General features: G+C 36.8%; 1 protein-coding gene across 1 annotated transcript in view; it reads left to right on the forward strand.

Annotated features, from left to right (window-relative positions):
- Impg1 (interphotoreceptor matrix proteoglycan 1) overlaps positions 1 to 17,634 on the forward strand; it is a 136,683-nt gene that overhangs the window by 52,820 nt on the left and 66,229 nt on the right. Inside the window, exons 11-12 of the mRNA XM_047559188.1 lie at positions 1,046 to 1,119; positions 1,972 to 2,054. Coding sequence (XP_047415144.1) covers positions 1,046 to 1,119; positions 1,972 to 2,054 — 157 coding nt within the window. The remainder of the gene's footprint in view (positions 1 to 1,045; positions 1,120 to 1,971; positions 2,055 to 17,634) is intronic.

A 17,634-nucleotide genomic window follows, 5' to 3' on the forward strand; every position in this document is an offset into this window, starting at 1 on the left:
AGAGGGTGCCTGGAGACACCCAGGAGCCATTTTAGTATCACACGGCACAGTCTTGTCATTTTTTGCCAGTTCTTTTTCTGGTTCAGTTTTTATCTGGTTCAGATAGGCAAACTCTTAACACTGAAAAACATCTCAAAGCTCCCTGAAATCTGACGCAGTGTTCTAGCAGGAAATAAGGTCAGATCCTTACTGTGACAGACAGATCATGTATCTCCAAGGTCAAAGAAGGTCAACTTCAGCCTCCTGTCAGAAACCATCTGATGCTCTGGGTTTGTCTCAGAGTCGAGTCTTCTGGGATATTCTGAGAATCAGGTTTAAGGAAGGAACTAGGACTCCACAAACTGATCATGATTCCAGTAGTTATGCCAGCCATTTATTTCTTTGTCAGCTTAGTCATATTTTTATCTCCACCGGCCTACTCAGTCAGTCTCAATGCTTGGCCCGAATCTGTAGAACAGAACTGAACATCCTAAAAATTGAACTTAAGAACTATTCTTTTTAAATTTTTATTATTTTTAATTGATACAATAATTATACATATTCATGGGATACAATGTAATGATTCAAATATTCATTATGTAATGATCAAATTGTGGTAGTTAACCTATCCATCACTTCATACATTTATCATTTCTTTGTGATGAGGGGATTCAAAAACTTCTCTTCTAGCAAATTTTGGAATATAAAATACATTATTATTATTATTATTATTATTATTATTATTATTTACTAAGTCACTGAGCCTTAGAACCCTAGCACTTATTTCTCCTATCTAGCCCATTTGTATCCACTGACCACACCAGCCTCTCCCCACCATTAGCCTCTTCTTATCAAACAAGTATGCAAGGTGCAACCTTTGTATTTGTTCTTCAATGAACCAATGAGATTAATAACCACTAGTCTATGCAATGCTGATTTCTTAATGATTAGTTGTACTGCTCCTTAAGAATGGGCTATTGCCACATTTTTCAACCCTGTTTTATTGTCCCAATCATAAAAGAAAAAAATAAATAAACTATCAAACTCTATGATTTTTCATCCACAGAAGTTTTACTGTCGCCAGTCTCCAAACCTGACACCCAGTCAGGGTTGCCCACACCCCTTGCTGATGTCATAAAGGTGAGTGCATTTGTTGTCCTGTTGTTCAAATGGGAACAAAGCTTCAAAACCTTCCATCAAACAAAATCAGTTTATGTACTGAATAGAGAAAAATCTATATTAATTATGATTCTCTGTTTTTACAGGCTGTGCTTGGTTAACCCACTTCCAGTAACTGTATTAATAAAATATAATTCAACTTGCATTTCAAATATTCTAAAATTCAAAGTTTCCTTGAATTTAGAGCTTCTTTTCAATTAGAGTGAAGTTGTACTCCCTTTTTGATAAAACAAACACATTTTTATGAACAAAAAGAATAATTAAAGCAGAATATATTATTTAGCTTTGATTTTCAGAAATAACTGGAAATATAAACATACCTTATAAATATACTTTTAATTCTTAAAATCTTACCTACATATTTATTTATGGGAGGTCATAAATGTAAATTAATATCTTAGAAAGTAAAAATAATGAATAGTAATTTTTGTACTTAAAGGTACATTAATTTAATTTGTGCCAGAAGTTGTCACTAAAGTGTTCATAAGTGTTGACTACACTCTATTCCCTCTTAAAATGAAAGAATTAAAAAGTTGGAACAAGATATATGCAATTCAAAGTGTTAATAGTGAGCCCTTTTCAGACAAACCAGTTAGCCAAACAGCAATAGATCATGTAATAGATCACTGTACCAGTGCATGTAATCCTTGTAGGACATATTTTTAAATCAAAATCTTCCTCTGTAGTAAATGTATGCTAACTACAAAATAATTTGCTTAATATTAGATAAAAATTTGTAAAATATGGACTATAACCCTTCTCATGTATAAAACATGTTCTGCCTCAATCTTTCTTTCTAAATTCATTCTTCAGGATGCTGCTTTGAGTCCAGAGCTTCCCCTTATTGAACCCAGGGTCGAGACAGTGGACAGAGAAGGACCTGGACAACCTGGTGAGTTTCTTTGCACAAAGTCAGTGATAGATGACAACATTCTCTGTTAGGAATCCATCTGTGACGCTACCTCAAAGACCTGTGACAAAGTCATTGCCCCACAAGAGAAGATTTGTTCTCACCAGCACTTCCAACAGAAGAGCTGTCCACTGAACTGGCTTCTGAGGAACAGGATACCCAGTGTCCTTCTCTCAGCCCTAGTTTCCATCCCACAGTGAGTACTGACAAGCCTTTCTGGCAGATCTGGTGAAGGAAACTGAAACCAAAGCAGCACCAACTGCTGCCCACACAGAACAGCAGTCTCTTCTGCCTTTGAAACTGAGTCCATCAGACAAGGTGGGTTACAAGGCCGAGGTTCATGATGCAGGCTATGGCAATAGAGGATTGGGTCCTTATTCTTGGCCTGTTGTTCTACACACCACATACAGATGTGCTGTTTATGCTCTACAACAAATAAGAAAGTTGATACTCACAAGACCTCTTGATTTACTTTTGAATTTCCAAGAACTTCAAAAGGCAATAGGATTAATCCTTCTCATAGTTAAAAAGAAATCTTCAGCCATATATGAAGACCTTGGAGAAAGGGACTGAAATTCTTGCATAAGAACCTTCTGTAGTTCAATAAGTAGATGATTTAGTGCTCCAAGAACCCCTATTCTGTCCACTTTATCGTGGACTCTGGTAAAACTACAAGTAAAAATATCTTTTATAAAATACAAGTCCAAGGATACAGGCCTATAAGAATGCATTGTGATTCTAAGTGTGAATACCAGTAGAAATTTTTTATGGCTGTTTTTTTTGTTTTGTTTTGTTTTAATGGTACTGGTGATTTAACCCAGGGTCATTTTACCACTGAGCCACATCCTCAGGTCTTTTTATTTTTATTTTGAGACAGGGTCTCACTAAGTTGCTGAGACCAACCTTGAACTTGTGATTCTCCTGTCTCAGCCTCCCAAATCTCCAGGATAACAGGCATGTGCCACTGCACCCAGTCAATGGCTGTTATTTTTAATAGGACTGTTACTGTTTTAGTTAAGGCTATCTTTGCAAAATTCTACATCAATCTTATTTTCCTCATAAATGTTGTACACAATTGGTATGCAATTTTATAGAATACAAGTCTTTTCAGAAATGATTATATGTCATGATAGCAGAATCACCTACCCAGTGAGATTTGGTTTACTAGATGAATAACAAATAACACAATACAGTTATGTATTGCTGTGTTATGCATCATTCCTAAAATTAATGACTTTGGCCACTTATTTTTTCTTTAAATCTGAAATTTGGACAGGGATCAGCGAGGGCAGCTCTTCTCTGCTCCATGTCTGCCAGTTAGAACATCTCTATTGGTGTTGAATATTCATTTTCAAGATGGTTCACGCACACACACATGTCTAGCAAGTCAGTTCTCAATCAGAGCTATTGCCTAGGGCCTCATTTGTTCCCTATAGTGCCTCTCCATGGGGCTGCTTGGGCTTCCTCACAGCATAGAAGCCAGGTCAAAATAGTCAGCATTCCATTCTCTTAAGGGCCCAGAAATAACACCATTTTCTCACATTCTGATGGCTGAGCTGCTGCAGAGAGCCCTTCCATATTCAAGGATAAAAAAAAAAAAAAATGGAACTTATCATGTCAATGGGACAAGTACCAAAGCATTTTTAACTACTTATAATCAACCACAATCCACATCGACCATCATGTTGACTTGCAAATTATTTGAAAGGTTATTGGATACAATGAAACACACCTTCTGGCAAAATGATTGAAATGAAATGCTCACTAGATTCTTTTCTTTCATTATAATATCATAAAATCCAATTATACAATCAGCATTTCAAGTAGACCAATAAAAATTAGTGTATCTGTGACAAAATCATTATTGTATTTTGAAAATTGCTTTACTGTTCTTGTTTTATTTTCACATTCCTTTTATCCATGAGTACACCATAGAACACTAAAGCTGGAAGGAATCCCCAAGGTAATTTGGTTAAGCCACTGTGTTTCACAGTTGAGAAAACCAAGGCTGGAGATGTGAAGTGACTCGCTCAAGCTCACCCCAGAGATGATCATAGAACCAGGACCATCATTCAACTTTTCTTCACTTATACCATATTTGACTTAAGTAGCCCCAACCTTTAAAAAAAATAACCTCAAACTTACTCTACCCTCAAAACATGGCTTCTTCTCTATTTCATTCCCTTGTCAATTTTTTGAAATGTTCTAGGCTTCCGAGTCTATTATCTCACCTCCTTGTCACAATAAGTTTTTGCCTCAGAGCCACATGTTATAGAGACTTGCCTTTATAAAAGTCATGTATGACTTCCTAACTAATCAATTGGCAGCATCATTTCCATCTTCACTTCATGTGACATTTTTGGCACGTGGCTCTTTTTGACCACTTCCTTCTTGAAATTCCTTTTTCATTTGGCTTGCACAAAGTGACTGCTTCATTCTTCTTCTACTCCCTGGCTCCATGTTCTCCACCTCCTGCACTTGGGCTTGTTTTAGATATTTTTATGTGTGTACTAAAAACCTGGTTCATTAAAAAAAAAAAAAGATTTCTGGCATTTCGTAGACATGCTTACAGTGTAAGATTTCATTTTAAAGAATCAAAAGAAAAATGAAAGAGAACCAAGATGACTCTTTTTGTGAAACAAATATTTTGAAACCAGATGTGGCAGTGGTTGCATAACATTGTGAATATACTAAATATCACTGGATCTTTTACTTTTTAAAATTTTTAAATTTGTTCTAATTGGTTATGTGACAGTAGAATGCATTTTGACACATTATGCACAAATGGAGCATAACTTCTCATTCCTCTGGCTGTACACGGTGCTGAGTCACACCAATAGTGCAATCATGCGTGTTTGAAGGGTAATAATGTCTGTCTCATTCTACTGTCCTTCCCATCCCCACTGCCCCATCCCTCCCCTCACTGCCCTCTGCATAATCCAAAGTACCTTCATTTTTCCCTACCCACCCCCAACTATGGATCAGCATCTGCTTATCAGAGAAAATATTTGACCCTTGGTTTTCCAGGATTGGCTTACTTCACTTAGCATGATATTCTCTAGTTCCATCCATTTACCTGCAAATGCCATAATTTCATTCTTAAGACTGAGTAATATTCCATTGTGTTTATGTACCACATTTTCTTTATCCATTCATCTTTGAAGGGCATCTAGTTTGCTTCCATAGTTTAGCTATTGTGAATTGAGCTTCTATAAACATTGATGTGGCTACATTCCTGTAATATGCTGATATTAAGTCCTTTGGGCATAAACGGAGGAGTGGGATAGCTGGGGCAAATGGTGGTTCCATTCCAAGTTTTCTTAGGGATCTCTATGCTACTTTCCATGGTGGTTGCACCAATCTGCAGTCCCACCAGCAATGTATGAGTGTACCTTTTTCCCCACATCCTCATCAATGCTTATTATTGCTTGCATCCTTGATAATTGTCATTCTGACTGGAGTAAAATGAAATCTTAGAGTAGCTTTGATTTGCATCCCTCTAATTGCAATAGATGATGAATATTTTTTCATATGTTTGTTGATGGATTGTATTTCTTCTTCTGTGACGTGTCTGTTCAGTTCCTTAGCCCATTTATTGATTGAGTTATTTGGGTTTTTTTGGTGTTAATTTTTTTTGAGTTCTTTATGTATCCTGGAGATTAGTGCTATATCTGAGGTGTGGGTGGTTAAGATTTTCTTCCATTCTGTAGGCTCTCTCTTCACATTATTAATTGTTTCCTTTGCTAAGAAAAAGCTTTTTAGTTTGAATCCATCCCATTTACAGAATCTTAACTTTACTTCTAGTGCTTTAGGAGTCTTGTTAAGGAAGTCAGGTCCTAAGCTGTCATGATGAAGATTTGGGTCTACATTTTCTTGTTAGGCGCAGATTCTGTGTTCTAGTGCCAAAGTCTTCAATCCACTTTGAGTTGATTTTTGTGTAGGGTGAGAGATAGAGGTTTAATTTCATTTTATTGCATATGGATTTTCAGTTTCCCTAGCACTATTTGTTGAATAGGCTATCTTTTCTCCAATGTATGTTTTTGGCACCTTTGTCTTGTGTGAGATGACCATATTTGTGTGGGTTTGTCTCTGTGTCTTCTATTTTGTACAATTGGTCTACATGTCTATTTTGGTGCATATACCATGCTGTTTTTATAACTATTTTGTTACTATTGCTCTGTAGTACACTTTAAAGTCTGGTATTGTGATGTCACCTGCTTCACTCTTCTTGCTAAGGATTGCCTTGGCTATTCTGACTCTCTTATTTTTCTAAATGAATGTCACGATTGCTTTTTCTAGTTCCATGAAGAACGTCATTGAGATTTTAAAAGGAATTGCATTGAATCTACATAACACTTTTGGTAGTATAACCATTTTGACAATATGAATTCTGCCTATCCAAGAGCATGGGCGATCTTTCCATCTTCTAAGGTCTTCTTCAATTTTGTTCTTTAGTGTTCTGTAGTTTTCATTGTAGAGTTTTTGCACCCCTTTTGTTAGATTGATTTCCAAGTATTTTTTTTTTTGAGGCTACTGTGAATGGGGTAGTTTTCCTAATTTCTCTTGTAGTGGATTCATAACTTATATATAGAAATGCATTTGATTTATGGGTATTGATTTTATATCCAGCTACTTTGCTGAATTCATTTATGAGTTCTAGAAGTTTTCTGGTGGAATTTTTGGTGTATATTTTATTTTTGAATGGTTAGTTTTAGAGCTCAATGGTAACTCACTGGTAGAGCACTTGCTTTGCATAAGCAAGGCCCTGGGTTCAATCTCCAACACCATGAATAATAACAATAATAATAAAAGTAGTGATAATAAGAAATAAAATAAATGATTTATTTTGTATTGTTAGAGTTTCACATCAATATTTTTTTTCAAGAAATCAAATGACACTGTAGAGAAAATTGTATAAAAAATGAACATCATAAAGTTGTATAACTTAGCTTTAGGTGGTTCATGAATTTGGCTCTGAGCTTCTGAGCAGACTGTGTAAGAAGGAAAACACCATCAGTCATGTAATTTAGATCTGCATGTTTACAGCATGGAAATTGCTTAGAAGAAAAATTACTCTTGTGGTTCTATAGTGGGTGGATGGTCTGGATTATAATGAACCAGGTCCTGTCTGCACCAGCCTCCCCACTGTGTAAAACCAGTGTCAGGCATTTGCTCTGAGACCCCACCAGAGATGTGTAATAAATACCAAAGCCCACTTCATTACAACAGATCTAAGAGAGGTGAGGTTCTGACAGCCCACCTACATAGAACAGATTTGAGAGTAATTAAAAGAATGAATTGCTGCATAACCTTTAGTCAATGCTCTGTAAGTAAAAATTATGTCTCATAACTGAGCTTTTGGCTATTATTGAGCAAAAAGAGTTTTATTTGCTGATGTGGGCCTAGGGTGCAAATATTCTTTGTTGCCAATTAAGGAGAGATCCATATGCTTTCATAATCAGCCCAGCTGAGAATAAAAATTCCATATCTTAGTGAAAAATGGAGACCCTAACCAGGAAATATTCCTACTTTAAAAAATAAAAATCCCACTTTTCCTCTATGAAGAACAAAAACAAGAGTACCCTAAACAAGACCAAGACTTCCTTCCCTCATCAACAATTCTGGATCTCTTTGATGCACAGATAAAATGAGGACTCCAACGTTCTGCGCCATGATATTATTAAGATAATTTTATCCTGGAAAATTTCTGAGGGTTAGTGTCACCAAACACCCACAAAGTCATTAGAATTCCAGTAAAACACTCTTAGAAATCTTTTTACTTAAGCAGTTTAATTTAGTAATTAATTCTCTGAGAAAAAGTACTTGGAAAATGTGCCTCTTGAACATCAAATGTTATAACTGTGAGGTCCTCTAGTATTAATATTTTTAAAGTAGTTGAATCCCAAGCCATTCTTTCTTGCTGAGCAAGTTTTCTGTTAAGATTACTTCTGATTCATAAAAGTCAGAGTTATGAACATATAGAAGAAATTCGACATCCTGTCCTCCACACAACTCATTCAATAGTATCAAATCATAAGGGTAGAAATTGTTTTGTGAATTGGTTTGGTGTAGCTGTGTATAGACAGCAATACATTCCCAGTTTTGCTCATTAGAATGATCATCTGTTCTATTAAGAAAAGGCCTTTTGACTTCTCTTTTCCAAATTACAGATGTTTTTCACTTACAAGGCATCCATTTAAAATGTAATCCAGGATTCTTAATAACTTGAATATTTTAAGTGAAGAAGCAAACTTTAGGCAGGGGTATTATACTATTGAACATTTTTTTACCTTTCATTACCTATATGGGTAATATGTTAAAATCAGTACACATTTTCAACTCTTCTTATTCTCGTCTCAGCCTTTGACTTCATCAAAAGTAGTCAGTGAAATGAGAACTAAGTTGAATGACCTTAGTACAGAACCTGGCTGCTAATGTTCCACGAGGTCTGCTTATTCAGCGCTATATTGTCAGAGCCTACCTAGATGGCCAGCATACATTAGACAGGAAATTAATATATGTTGAGTGAACTAAGAAAGTGAATAAATGAATGTGTATCACAATCCCTCCATGAAAGTCAGAGTTGATGAAAACAATTCATTTTCCTTTTTAATCTGTCTACTAAGAAGCTCAGAGTCAAATCAGTGGTCCAGAAACAGCATTCTACCATCAGTTCTGATCATACCACTCATCATTGCCAAAATGTTATCCATTCTCATGTTTCTTCACCTTTATGGATGACCTCCAACTCATACTTTAAGTTCCAGTTAGCCTGCCACCTTTCGTGAAGCTTTCCTCAACTGCTCCCTAAAAAGGATTCATGAATACCATCTGTTTCCTGGTTCCATAGCAAAAAGACTGCATACCTCCATCGAACACTTACCACATCATATTTAAATTATTGCTGTGTGTGTCTGGAATCTCTCCCAGACTGAATTGCTGAAGTAAAAGGACATGTTCTTATTCCTTTTTTAAAACTCCTGTGTCTGGCACATCATCACAGTTTCATAACTCTTTGTCCCTTTGTCCTACTAAACCCATCAGTGCTATCAGACTCAGACAGTAGACTCCTGGAGGGTAGGTTCCCTTCTTACATGTGGGGCCAGGTTCCTTATTGGTAAATACTTAGATCAAAATGAAAGTGCTGAAGAACTTTAGTCAGCTCTAACTTGTATGATGAGACAACTACCATGATGATTAATGTAAATGTAGGCAAAAAGGGAAAGGAATTTGCAATAAGTCACTCTCCTCACCAAAAAGCGGGGGGAAGAAATGTACATATCCTCTCAGTCAGGAAGCCTTGCAAAGATGTTATTTAAATTATGCCACTTTATAAAGAAAATAGACTTGAAAATATTTATTTAAAAAAAAAATCTTTCAGCCACTGTGATCGATATTTTTGCTTTTTCATTGACATAAAGTAAGGTTTTCCTAGCTTGGGTATGCTACGAATTTTCTTCTGGAGCTAGGGGCATGGTTCAGTGATAGAGTGCACCAAAAAACAAGAATATGGTTCTTTGAGGTCCGTGAGGGAAATGTCACCTAAAAAAAGGAAAGAGTAGCCATCTCGCAAAGACTTGCAATCCACCCACCCCCAGATACAGTATTCACAATGCCGAGGGAAAGATGAGAGTAAGTTGAAGTTCTTCCAGTTCTCAAATTTGGTACTTCTAGATTTAACCTAGATATTAGGTAAATTAGTACTGTCCCTCGAAATTTCAGGCTGGGAAATTTAGCATCCTGCCCCATATTTTGGCATTTCCCAGGAAATTCTTGTTCTGGCCCTCTACTCTCTAGTGAACTGATAATCATCCTGTTTCTCCATCTGAATCTGTTCTTATTTCTCCTCTCTCTCCCCATTCTGGAGGCTAATGGCCTAGATTTCCATGATTATCCCTGGGCCCCATTCATGTGTGATGTCTCTGTGAGTAGACTATATTTTAATGTAATTGAGATGATGAGCAAAAAAGGAAGTCACCATTCAGCTCCACCCAGTAATAACCTCAAATTAGAGAGACAGCTCTGTCTTAACATGTCAATTACACCTTCCACTGGAAACATTCCACTGGTAATTTCTGCTACACCATGCTGTCAAGTAAAGATTCCCCCAAATTTCTCTTCATGATCACCCTTTGCCCAGGCTGCTCCCAACTCCCTCCCCAAATGGTCCAATTTTTATGCAAAGTAGTTATCTGTTGAATCTCTTTCAACATTTTCCAAAGAAGCTAGAGGCAGATGCAGGTAGAAATTGAATCTCTCTTCCTTCCACACTGACACTACTTCACATGTGCACACTCACATACATATTTAAACGGTTTTCAGAAACTCTTGGCAGCTGCATCTCACCTTAATGGCAAAATTTCCACTTCTTTATCCTTTCTCAAAATAATTCTCTTTCTCTTCCTTTATATCATGTAAGACTATTCTCTGGTTTTGTGTCATATGGCAACAAGGATTTCCCAGGGATCCCATGCAAATTGGGATCTGTCCATCACAAATGAATTCCAGATGTCTGTAAACCACAGATACAAAAGAATTCTTCATGTGCCAGTAGACCACAGAGGATCAAAGATTTTAGTGAATTCCCTTAATTAGTAGAATCTCTCTGGGGTGTTTATTCATTTATTCATACAACAAATATTAGACACACTTATTAGACACAGAGGATAAAATAGTGAACAAAGTAAATGCTCTCTGTGACTGTCATGGTTTGGATTTGACCAAAACAGACTCTGAGACAAGGATTTGATTACAAAGAATTTATTTCAGAGGTGATCACAGGAAACCAGCAAGGGGATGGGGAAGTGAAGCAGAGAACAGAAGGAAATCAATATCACGGTATTCCTGGAACCACTGAGCTTATAAAGGTATGCTGGTAAATATTCAACACCAATGGCAAAAAAAAAAAAAAAAAAAAAAAAAAAGTTGTCAAATGTATACATATAAATTGTATAAATTTACTATAAAATTTTGCTGATACAAAATAGCACACAATTTACAAATAATAAAATATATTATATTCCTTAGTAACATTTAAGCTGTTATCTGAATGAAAGGAAGGTAAAAGAAAAATTTAAGGAATGATGGACAGTGTTTTAGGCAGCTGAAAGCTGTACAACATACCGAAGAAAAGTGAAGAAAACCATACTAACTAGAAGGAATTAGAAAATGATGAAGCCCTGGAAAGGTAGAGCTTTATGAACCTTGTTAAGAATCACTAAAAGATTTTAAGCAAAAGAATGACACACCAAATTTGAGTTTAAGTCTTCTGACTGCACTGTGGAGAACTGGCTGGAGGTAAGCAAATGAAAGGGATCAATGAGAGGATTCTTAACAGGAATCCAGGCTAGAAATGCTGACAGAAGTAGATTGATTTGAGTGGAATTTATGAGATCAAACCAAGACAGAGAATTCTGAAGCCTTGAATGGATTCGTCAGGACACACTGACCTGAGCGATGCACAACGTGTTACAGGCTCATTAGTGGGAAATGGCAACGTGTGTCTCAGTCTCTACAGCAGTGAGCTGGATTGGGCTGGGTGGTGGTTTCACATATTCTTTCTTGTTACCTCTGGATAGTCAGGTGACTGGTGAGCACATGGCAGGAGATGCCAGTCTTTAATATTTCTGAGATCCTTGACATGGTCATTTTAATCACTTCAGGTTTACATTAAGAGAGAGATTGATAACTATCCATGAGAGTAAAGCTTTTGACTGATCTAGCCACTACTTGAAAGAGAAAAAGAGATAACTAAATGCAGGATGCTAAAAGGTAAACAGAAAGACTCCTGAGACTCATAATTTCTCTTCACAAACTTCTTTAAGACTCTCTTGCCAAGATTTCTTTAAATTTATAGATCCGGTAGGGCTGCCTTCTCCTCCTACGTATCCTGATTTAGTGACTCCGTTCAGTGATCCAGTGGTTTTTTAATTTTTTCCTTTTCATTTTGGGCGTTGGTCATATTTTTGACTTTTAGTTTAGGTTCTGCAATCTACCCCTTCTCATTTCCTGAGTGACCACTGACACACGGTGGGAGTTGTGTTTGTATCTTACTAACACTAGCTGAATGCTAGCGCCTCACCAGCACCAGGAAACCAGCATGTGGCAGCTCTGGGCTCAGCTGGCGAGAGGCAGGTGCCACATCACCAAGCTGTGCAGCTCCCTCACAGATATCTGGAAGCTGGCTCAGTTGTTTCCTTTCACACTTAGTGGCACTGAAACAATTAGAATAAACCTCTTGAACCCTGCTCCCTGATCATTCTTCCCTGATAAACAGTTTTAATGACAAGAACGACGACTAAATGAATAAACTCCTAAATGCATTTCAAAATTAAGCCATTAAGACAATTTTAGCAGAAATCTTAACTTAAAAACATATTACTCAGTTATTACATGTAGAAAATTGGGAAAGTTTTCAGGAAAAAAGGTTACTGTAAGACTTAAAGAAAAACAATTTTAAAACATGCCATGGTAAAAATATTGAAGGAAATAAATTGCTGTTGCTATGGACTAAATTTTGGTTTGCATCCCCCCAAAATTCAGACTTGGAGCTTACATCCTGAATGTGATGTTATTTGGGAGTGGGCTCTTTGGGAGGTAATTGGGTCATGAAAACAGGACCCTTGTAAGGAGAAACAGAACAGAGATGATATCTATCTATCTCTCTATCACTTCCTCTCTCTCTCTCTCTCTCTCTCTCTCTCTCTCTCTCTCTGAGAACAACCATCTGCAAAACTACAAGGATACCCCCTCACTGGACACTGAATTCACCAATGCCATGATCTTCCTGGTCTCCAAAGTTGTGAGAAATGCATATCTGTTATTTGAGCCAAGTAGTCTGTGGTATCCAGTTAGGACAGCTTTCAAAGATGCAGTCCCATCTATAGGACAACTATACACAGTCACTTGTCTGTGAGGTTCCCAAGGCCTACATTTGGGGGTCAAACAAAACTTCATGTTGGAAAACTCTTAATTATAATCCTGCTGGAACTTCAACATCATTGTTCAACAAGCACAGAGAAGGACAGGAAATTAAGGTTCTCCCTGAACCATGGTGTGCTTTCCACCTCTTGCCTTTATTCAATACTGCACTTAGGAAGTAATGAACAATGGAAGATTTTATGTATAAAATTTAAGAACAAAACAAAGAACTGTATATGGGCTAAACATTGTCTATTAACTGTGTTATATCAGAGAAGAGGAAAGTCAGTGAGAAGCTGGGCATCAGAGACAGCCTTTGGAGAGCTGTAGATAGGCCAGGAGCTGTGAGAGGACCTTGCTGAAGAGAAGGGCGATGACCTTTCCAGTACAAGTTTCAGGAGCAAAGATGCAAAGTGTGCAGTTAGTTTCAGAGAAGAATGCAGAGAAATAAGCAGGGAAGGATAAGTGTCAGGCAGGTCTCTGGAAGTTAGAGAAATGATTTTGTTCTGGATTTTCAAAATATAGACAGGAATGATAAAAATGGGCCTTAAGAAAGTTAGTCTGGTCACAGCATGGAGAGTGAAAGTAGGACATAAGGAGATTTTGTCTTGTACTTAGTGGGAACTTTTGGAGGTAGAGATGAGAGTGGAGGCAAAGGAAAGGAAAGAAAAGATACAAGATATTTTTCTCAGCGAACAAATTAAAATAAACCAGAGACTACGCTGGATAATGTTGAATAAAGGAGGAAAGCAGATCAAAGAGTCTATATCACCATGAAACTGAACACCCCATGATCATCTGTGTTGTACATGAATCAACAAATGTCTTCCCATCCTGGAGTTAAAAACCTAATAAGATACAAAGAACAACATATTCATTCTCAAAGAGAGATGTATTTTAAAGATTTGGCTCACACGACTGTGGAGAGAGGCAAGTCCAAAATCTGCAAGGTAAGGTGGCAGGCTGGAGACGGAGGGTAGTTCAAGTTTGAAGGCCATCTACTGGCAGAATTCTCTTTTCCTCCAGAGAGATCAATCTTTTTCTATTCAGACCTTCAACTCAATTAGATGAGGCCCACCAATACTGTAGAGAGTAATCTGCTTTCCTCAAAGTCCTAATTAAAATGTTAATCTCATCTTAAAACTACTTTCACAGAAACATCTAAAATAATATTTATCCAAATAATTGGATACTGTGGTCTAGCCAAGTTGACACATAAAATTAATGGCACAGTATGTCTTAAATGACCGCCATATAGTAGATAAAAAAACAGAAGGTGTTTTATATTTTACATCAGCAAAAAGATGCAAAACCAGGACTAGGAGAGGCAAAATCAGGTAATAATTCAATGATTCATCTCTTGCAAAGATAAAATGTGTTTGGCTGATGGAATGCCCTTAGTCATAACAAATGACATGTTTGTCATTCGTGGCGATAGATAATCAGTATTTGTGGGATGGGAAGAAGCTCCTAGTAAAAGAAGAGAAAGCAGGAAAAATGCACTCAACCTTGAATAAGAATACAGAGAAGTTTGTACAAGTAAAACCATAAAGAGAGGCACAGGGATGGCATACAGTAGGTGGCCAAAGTCACACATAACCACTTGCTTAGGTCTGCATTCCCCCCATCACTTCTCAAGTGAATGGCACATGCTGCAAGGATTTCTACCTCATCTGTTCATATCTTGACCCACATGAGTTAACATCATAATTAGGGTGGGAAAGAAGTAATTCCGCCCCTTTCACCTAAATTTATAGAGTTGTAAATACCAGTTAGGCAAATAGTTTGAAGACAGAGAGTAACCAGGAGAAGTCATGGCATCCTTGAGAACATAGAGAAGGAATATTGCCCTGGGTCCTGTTATGGAGAATTGCATTGCTTAAGGAGCAGAATATGATCCAATAAATCAACACTTTAATCAAAGAAGTAACTCTCAACTTGAGGAAAAGTGGCGTCTTAACACTCCTGAGGTAGAAATAGCAGGAGTATTTTTAAATGGATTGAGGGACGTGGATAAAAACCTCCATGAATAGTTTCATTTTTAAGTTTATTTTAAATATTTTTTAGTTATCAATGGACCTTTTTTTAAAATTTATATGCAGTGCTGAGGATTGAACCCAGTGCCTCAGACATGCTAAGCAAGCACTCTACCACTGAGCCACAACCCCAGATCCATCATTTTTAAGTTTTAAGGTGGTGAAACTGTATCTCTAAAGTATCAGTAGATTACAAGTTGTGAGCAGTGGTCACTTTATAGAAGGGGCATCATGCACTTCTATTCAAAATAACAGGTCACAATGTCCATATGACCTTAAAAACGTAAATGTCAGGAAAATGAAATCATTGTCTTTGAATAGATCCTGTTAATCTCAGGTAGAATTTAAGATATTTTGACCACTAAGTAAAATAAAAGATAAGAGGATTTGCAATTTCTTCTACCTCAATTTTTCTTCCTTCGCAATGAATGCAATAGAAAAATAACAATTCTCCATTGCTAGCTGGCAAGTTCTCTGTATTGTCAGCTTAAGCAAAATCCTTGCCAGAACACATATATTAGCTTTATGCTATTTTAAATGTTAAAACAAGTACTAATCCACAGAATTTTAATAAAATGCTTACTAAATGTCATCTAACATCAGCATTTCTGAAACTTGCCAAGCTTCATTTATAGAGATGTAATAAATGAGAGCATTTGCAGGAAGGTAAATTAATATGTCTATTTATAGATGTATTGTTTTGTATAAGCATAGATGTATGATTTTTTCAGGTTTGTATAGAAATTACATATACTATGTTTAATATTTGTATATATAGTAAGCTGATTACTATAGTCTAGCTTTTCATCTCTTTACAGTTACCTTTTGTGTATGCATGGTAAAAACACAAGATCTGCATATATTTTGAGTTTAAGTAAATTTATCTCTTTAGTTTGGAGTCTCAAACCCATCTTCATTCTGCAGGGTGGCAAATTTCCCAAGGATTTGGGGGTTTTACATGAAAGTTGGCAATATTTTAGACTCATCTATTTATGACATTACTGAACAATCTTTCAGTAAATTTCTTCAATTGTGAAAGTCAGAGTATCACCAGGGTGCTCACCAAATTATGTGCACCCTTTTTGTTTTAAATTTTTGTTAAATTCAAGTATAGATAGTTGTTCATGATGTTTTACCATATTTAAGGAGATCGGCAAGTAATGTCACAGCTTGGGGAACCACGAAGAGGAGGAAGAAGGTCAGAGGAAAGAAAATGAGATAGAAAGAATAAAGCTGAAATAACTAAAAGTATCTTTAATTGTTTGAGATATTTTTTACAATCATAGGATATGGAGGATAGCAGAAGAGACATTGAACAAGGCAAGAGACCTTAGAAGAAGACCAGTAATGCTCAGTACAAACCCAGTCACCAAAGATGGCTGGAAATACCCTTGCTGGGAACACAGGGACTTCCTGAAGGGGAGCTGGGGCTACAACTTGGGCCTTTTCCTGGGAATCACACTTCTTCCAGGACCTGAGGTAGAAAGGAGCATCCACTAGCTGAAAGGAGAAAAGCAAAATTAATTCAAGGAATCAGCAGGACAAAGCCGGACTGCTGCTATGCTATAATTTGCTAACTTTCTTATAAGATTTATCATGATTCCCATGTGGTTTTAGGAGGTTAAATATTTCAAAAGGCTTCCTATGGAAATGAGAGTGAGAACACTTAGATAACAAAACTTTAGTACTGGACTGAAATCCAAAGACCCTCCTCATATTCCTAGGTGACAACCAGGTGAACAGTGTGCGAGCCTCTTGCTGAGGGTCCTTTTATATTTCATCCCACATCTGCTCACTTACTCCCTCTCCCTGTGAGATTTCTTCCTTGGTGGGCACAGAGGAGCTTAGACATAGCCAAAGAAAAATAGGAAACTACTATTATAGTACCTAGGCCTCCATTGCCTTGCTATACATCCATGGGTGTCCTTTGTTCCTGGCTAATGACAAGGGGGAAAACGATTTTCTGAGATTTAATGATATGTTAATAGTCTCATTTATGGAGCAGTTTGATCCGTTGTTTTATTATCTATGAAAGATATGAAAGTTTCCTGTTTCTTTAGAATCATCTTAAGTCTTGTTGGTTTGTCCGCTTGTTTTGTTTTGTCTTTATTTTTATTTTTCAGTTTTCGGCCTTCACATGTAAACCCATGTATTTCTCCATTCATTTCTCCCTTAGGGAATCTCATTTTCCATCCTCATTTTTAACCTTCTCTGCTTCCTTCTGTGAGGTCGGGCAAGACATCCAATTTGACATTTTATGCATTTTATAGCAATATCCCTGAAATGATATCTTTCAATTTTCATTATTGATAACTACTTTGCTTGATAAGGACAAATGGTATTACAAGCATCATTCTCATCTACTCTAAGGCATTTGCCTAATTTCAAAATTCCTTTGCAAACTCATGATCTGCAATAAGGTATCTCTATATGGATTCCCAACTAGATCTGAGCCTTCAATGACCTCACACCAATTCAAGGCCAATTTGCCCAGGATTCGATGGACCTGGGTTGTTTTATTTCCCCTCAGACTTTATTACAATAATTATGAAGTCCTTCAGTCCACAGTGAGATGTTTTTGTTTGTCTATTTGTTTTGCTTTCTTTCAAC

The sequence above is a fragment of the Sciurus carolinensis genome, chromosome 7 (assembly GCF_902686445.1).
Source record: "Sciurus carolinensis chromosome 7, mSciCar1.2, whole genome shotgun sequence".
Lineage (NCBI taxonomy): Eukaryota > Metazoa > Chordata > Mammalia > Rodentia > Sciuridae > Sciurus > Sciurus carolinensis.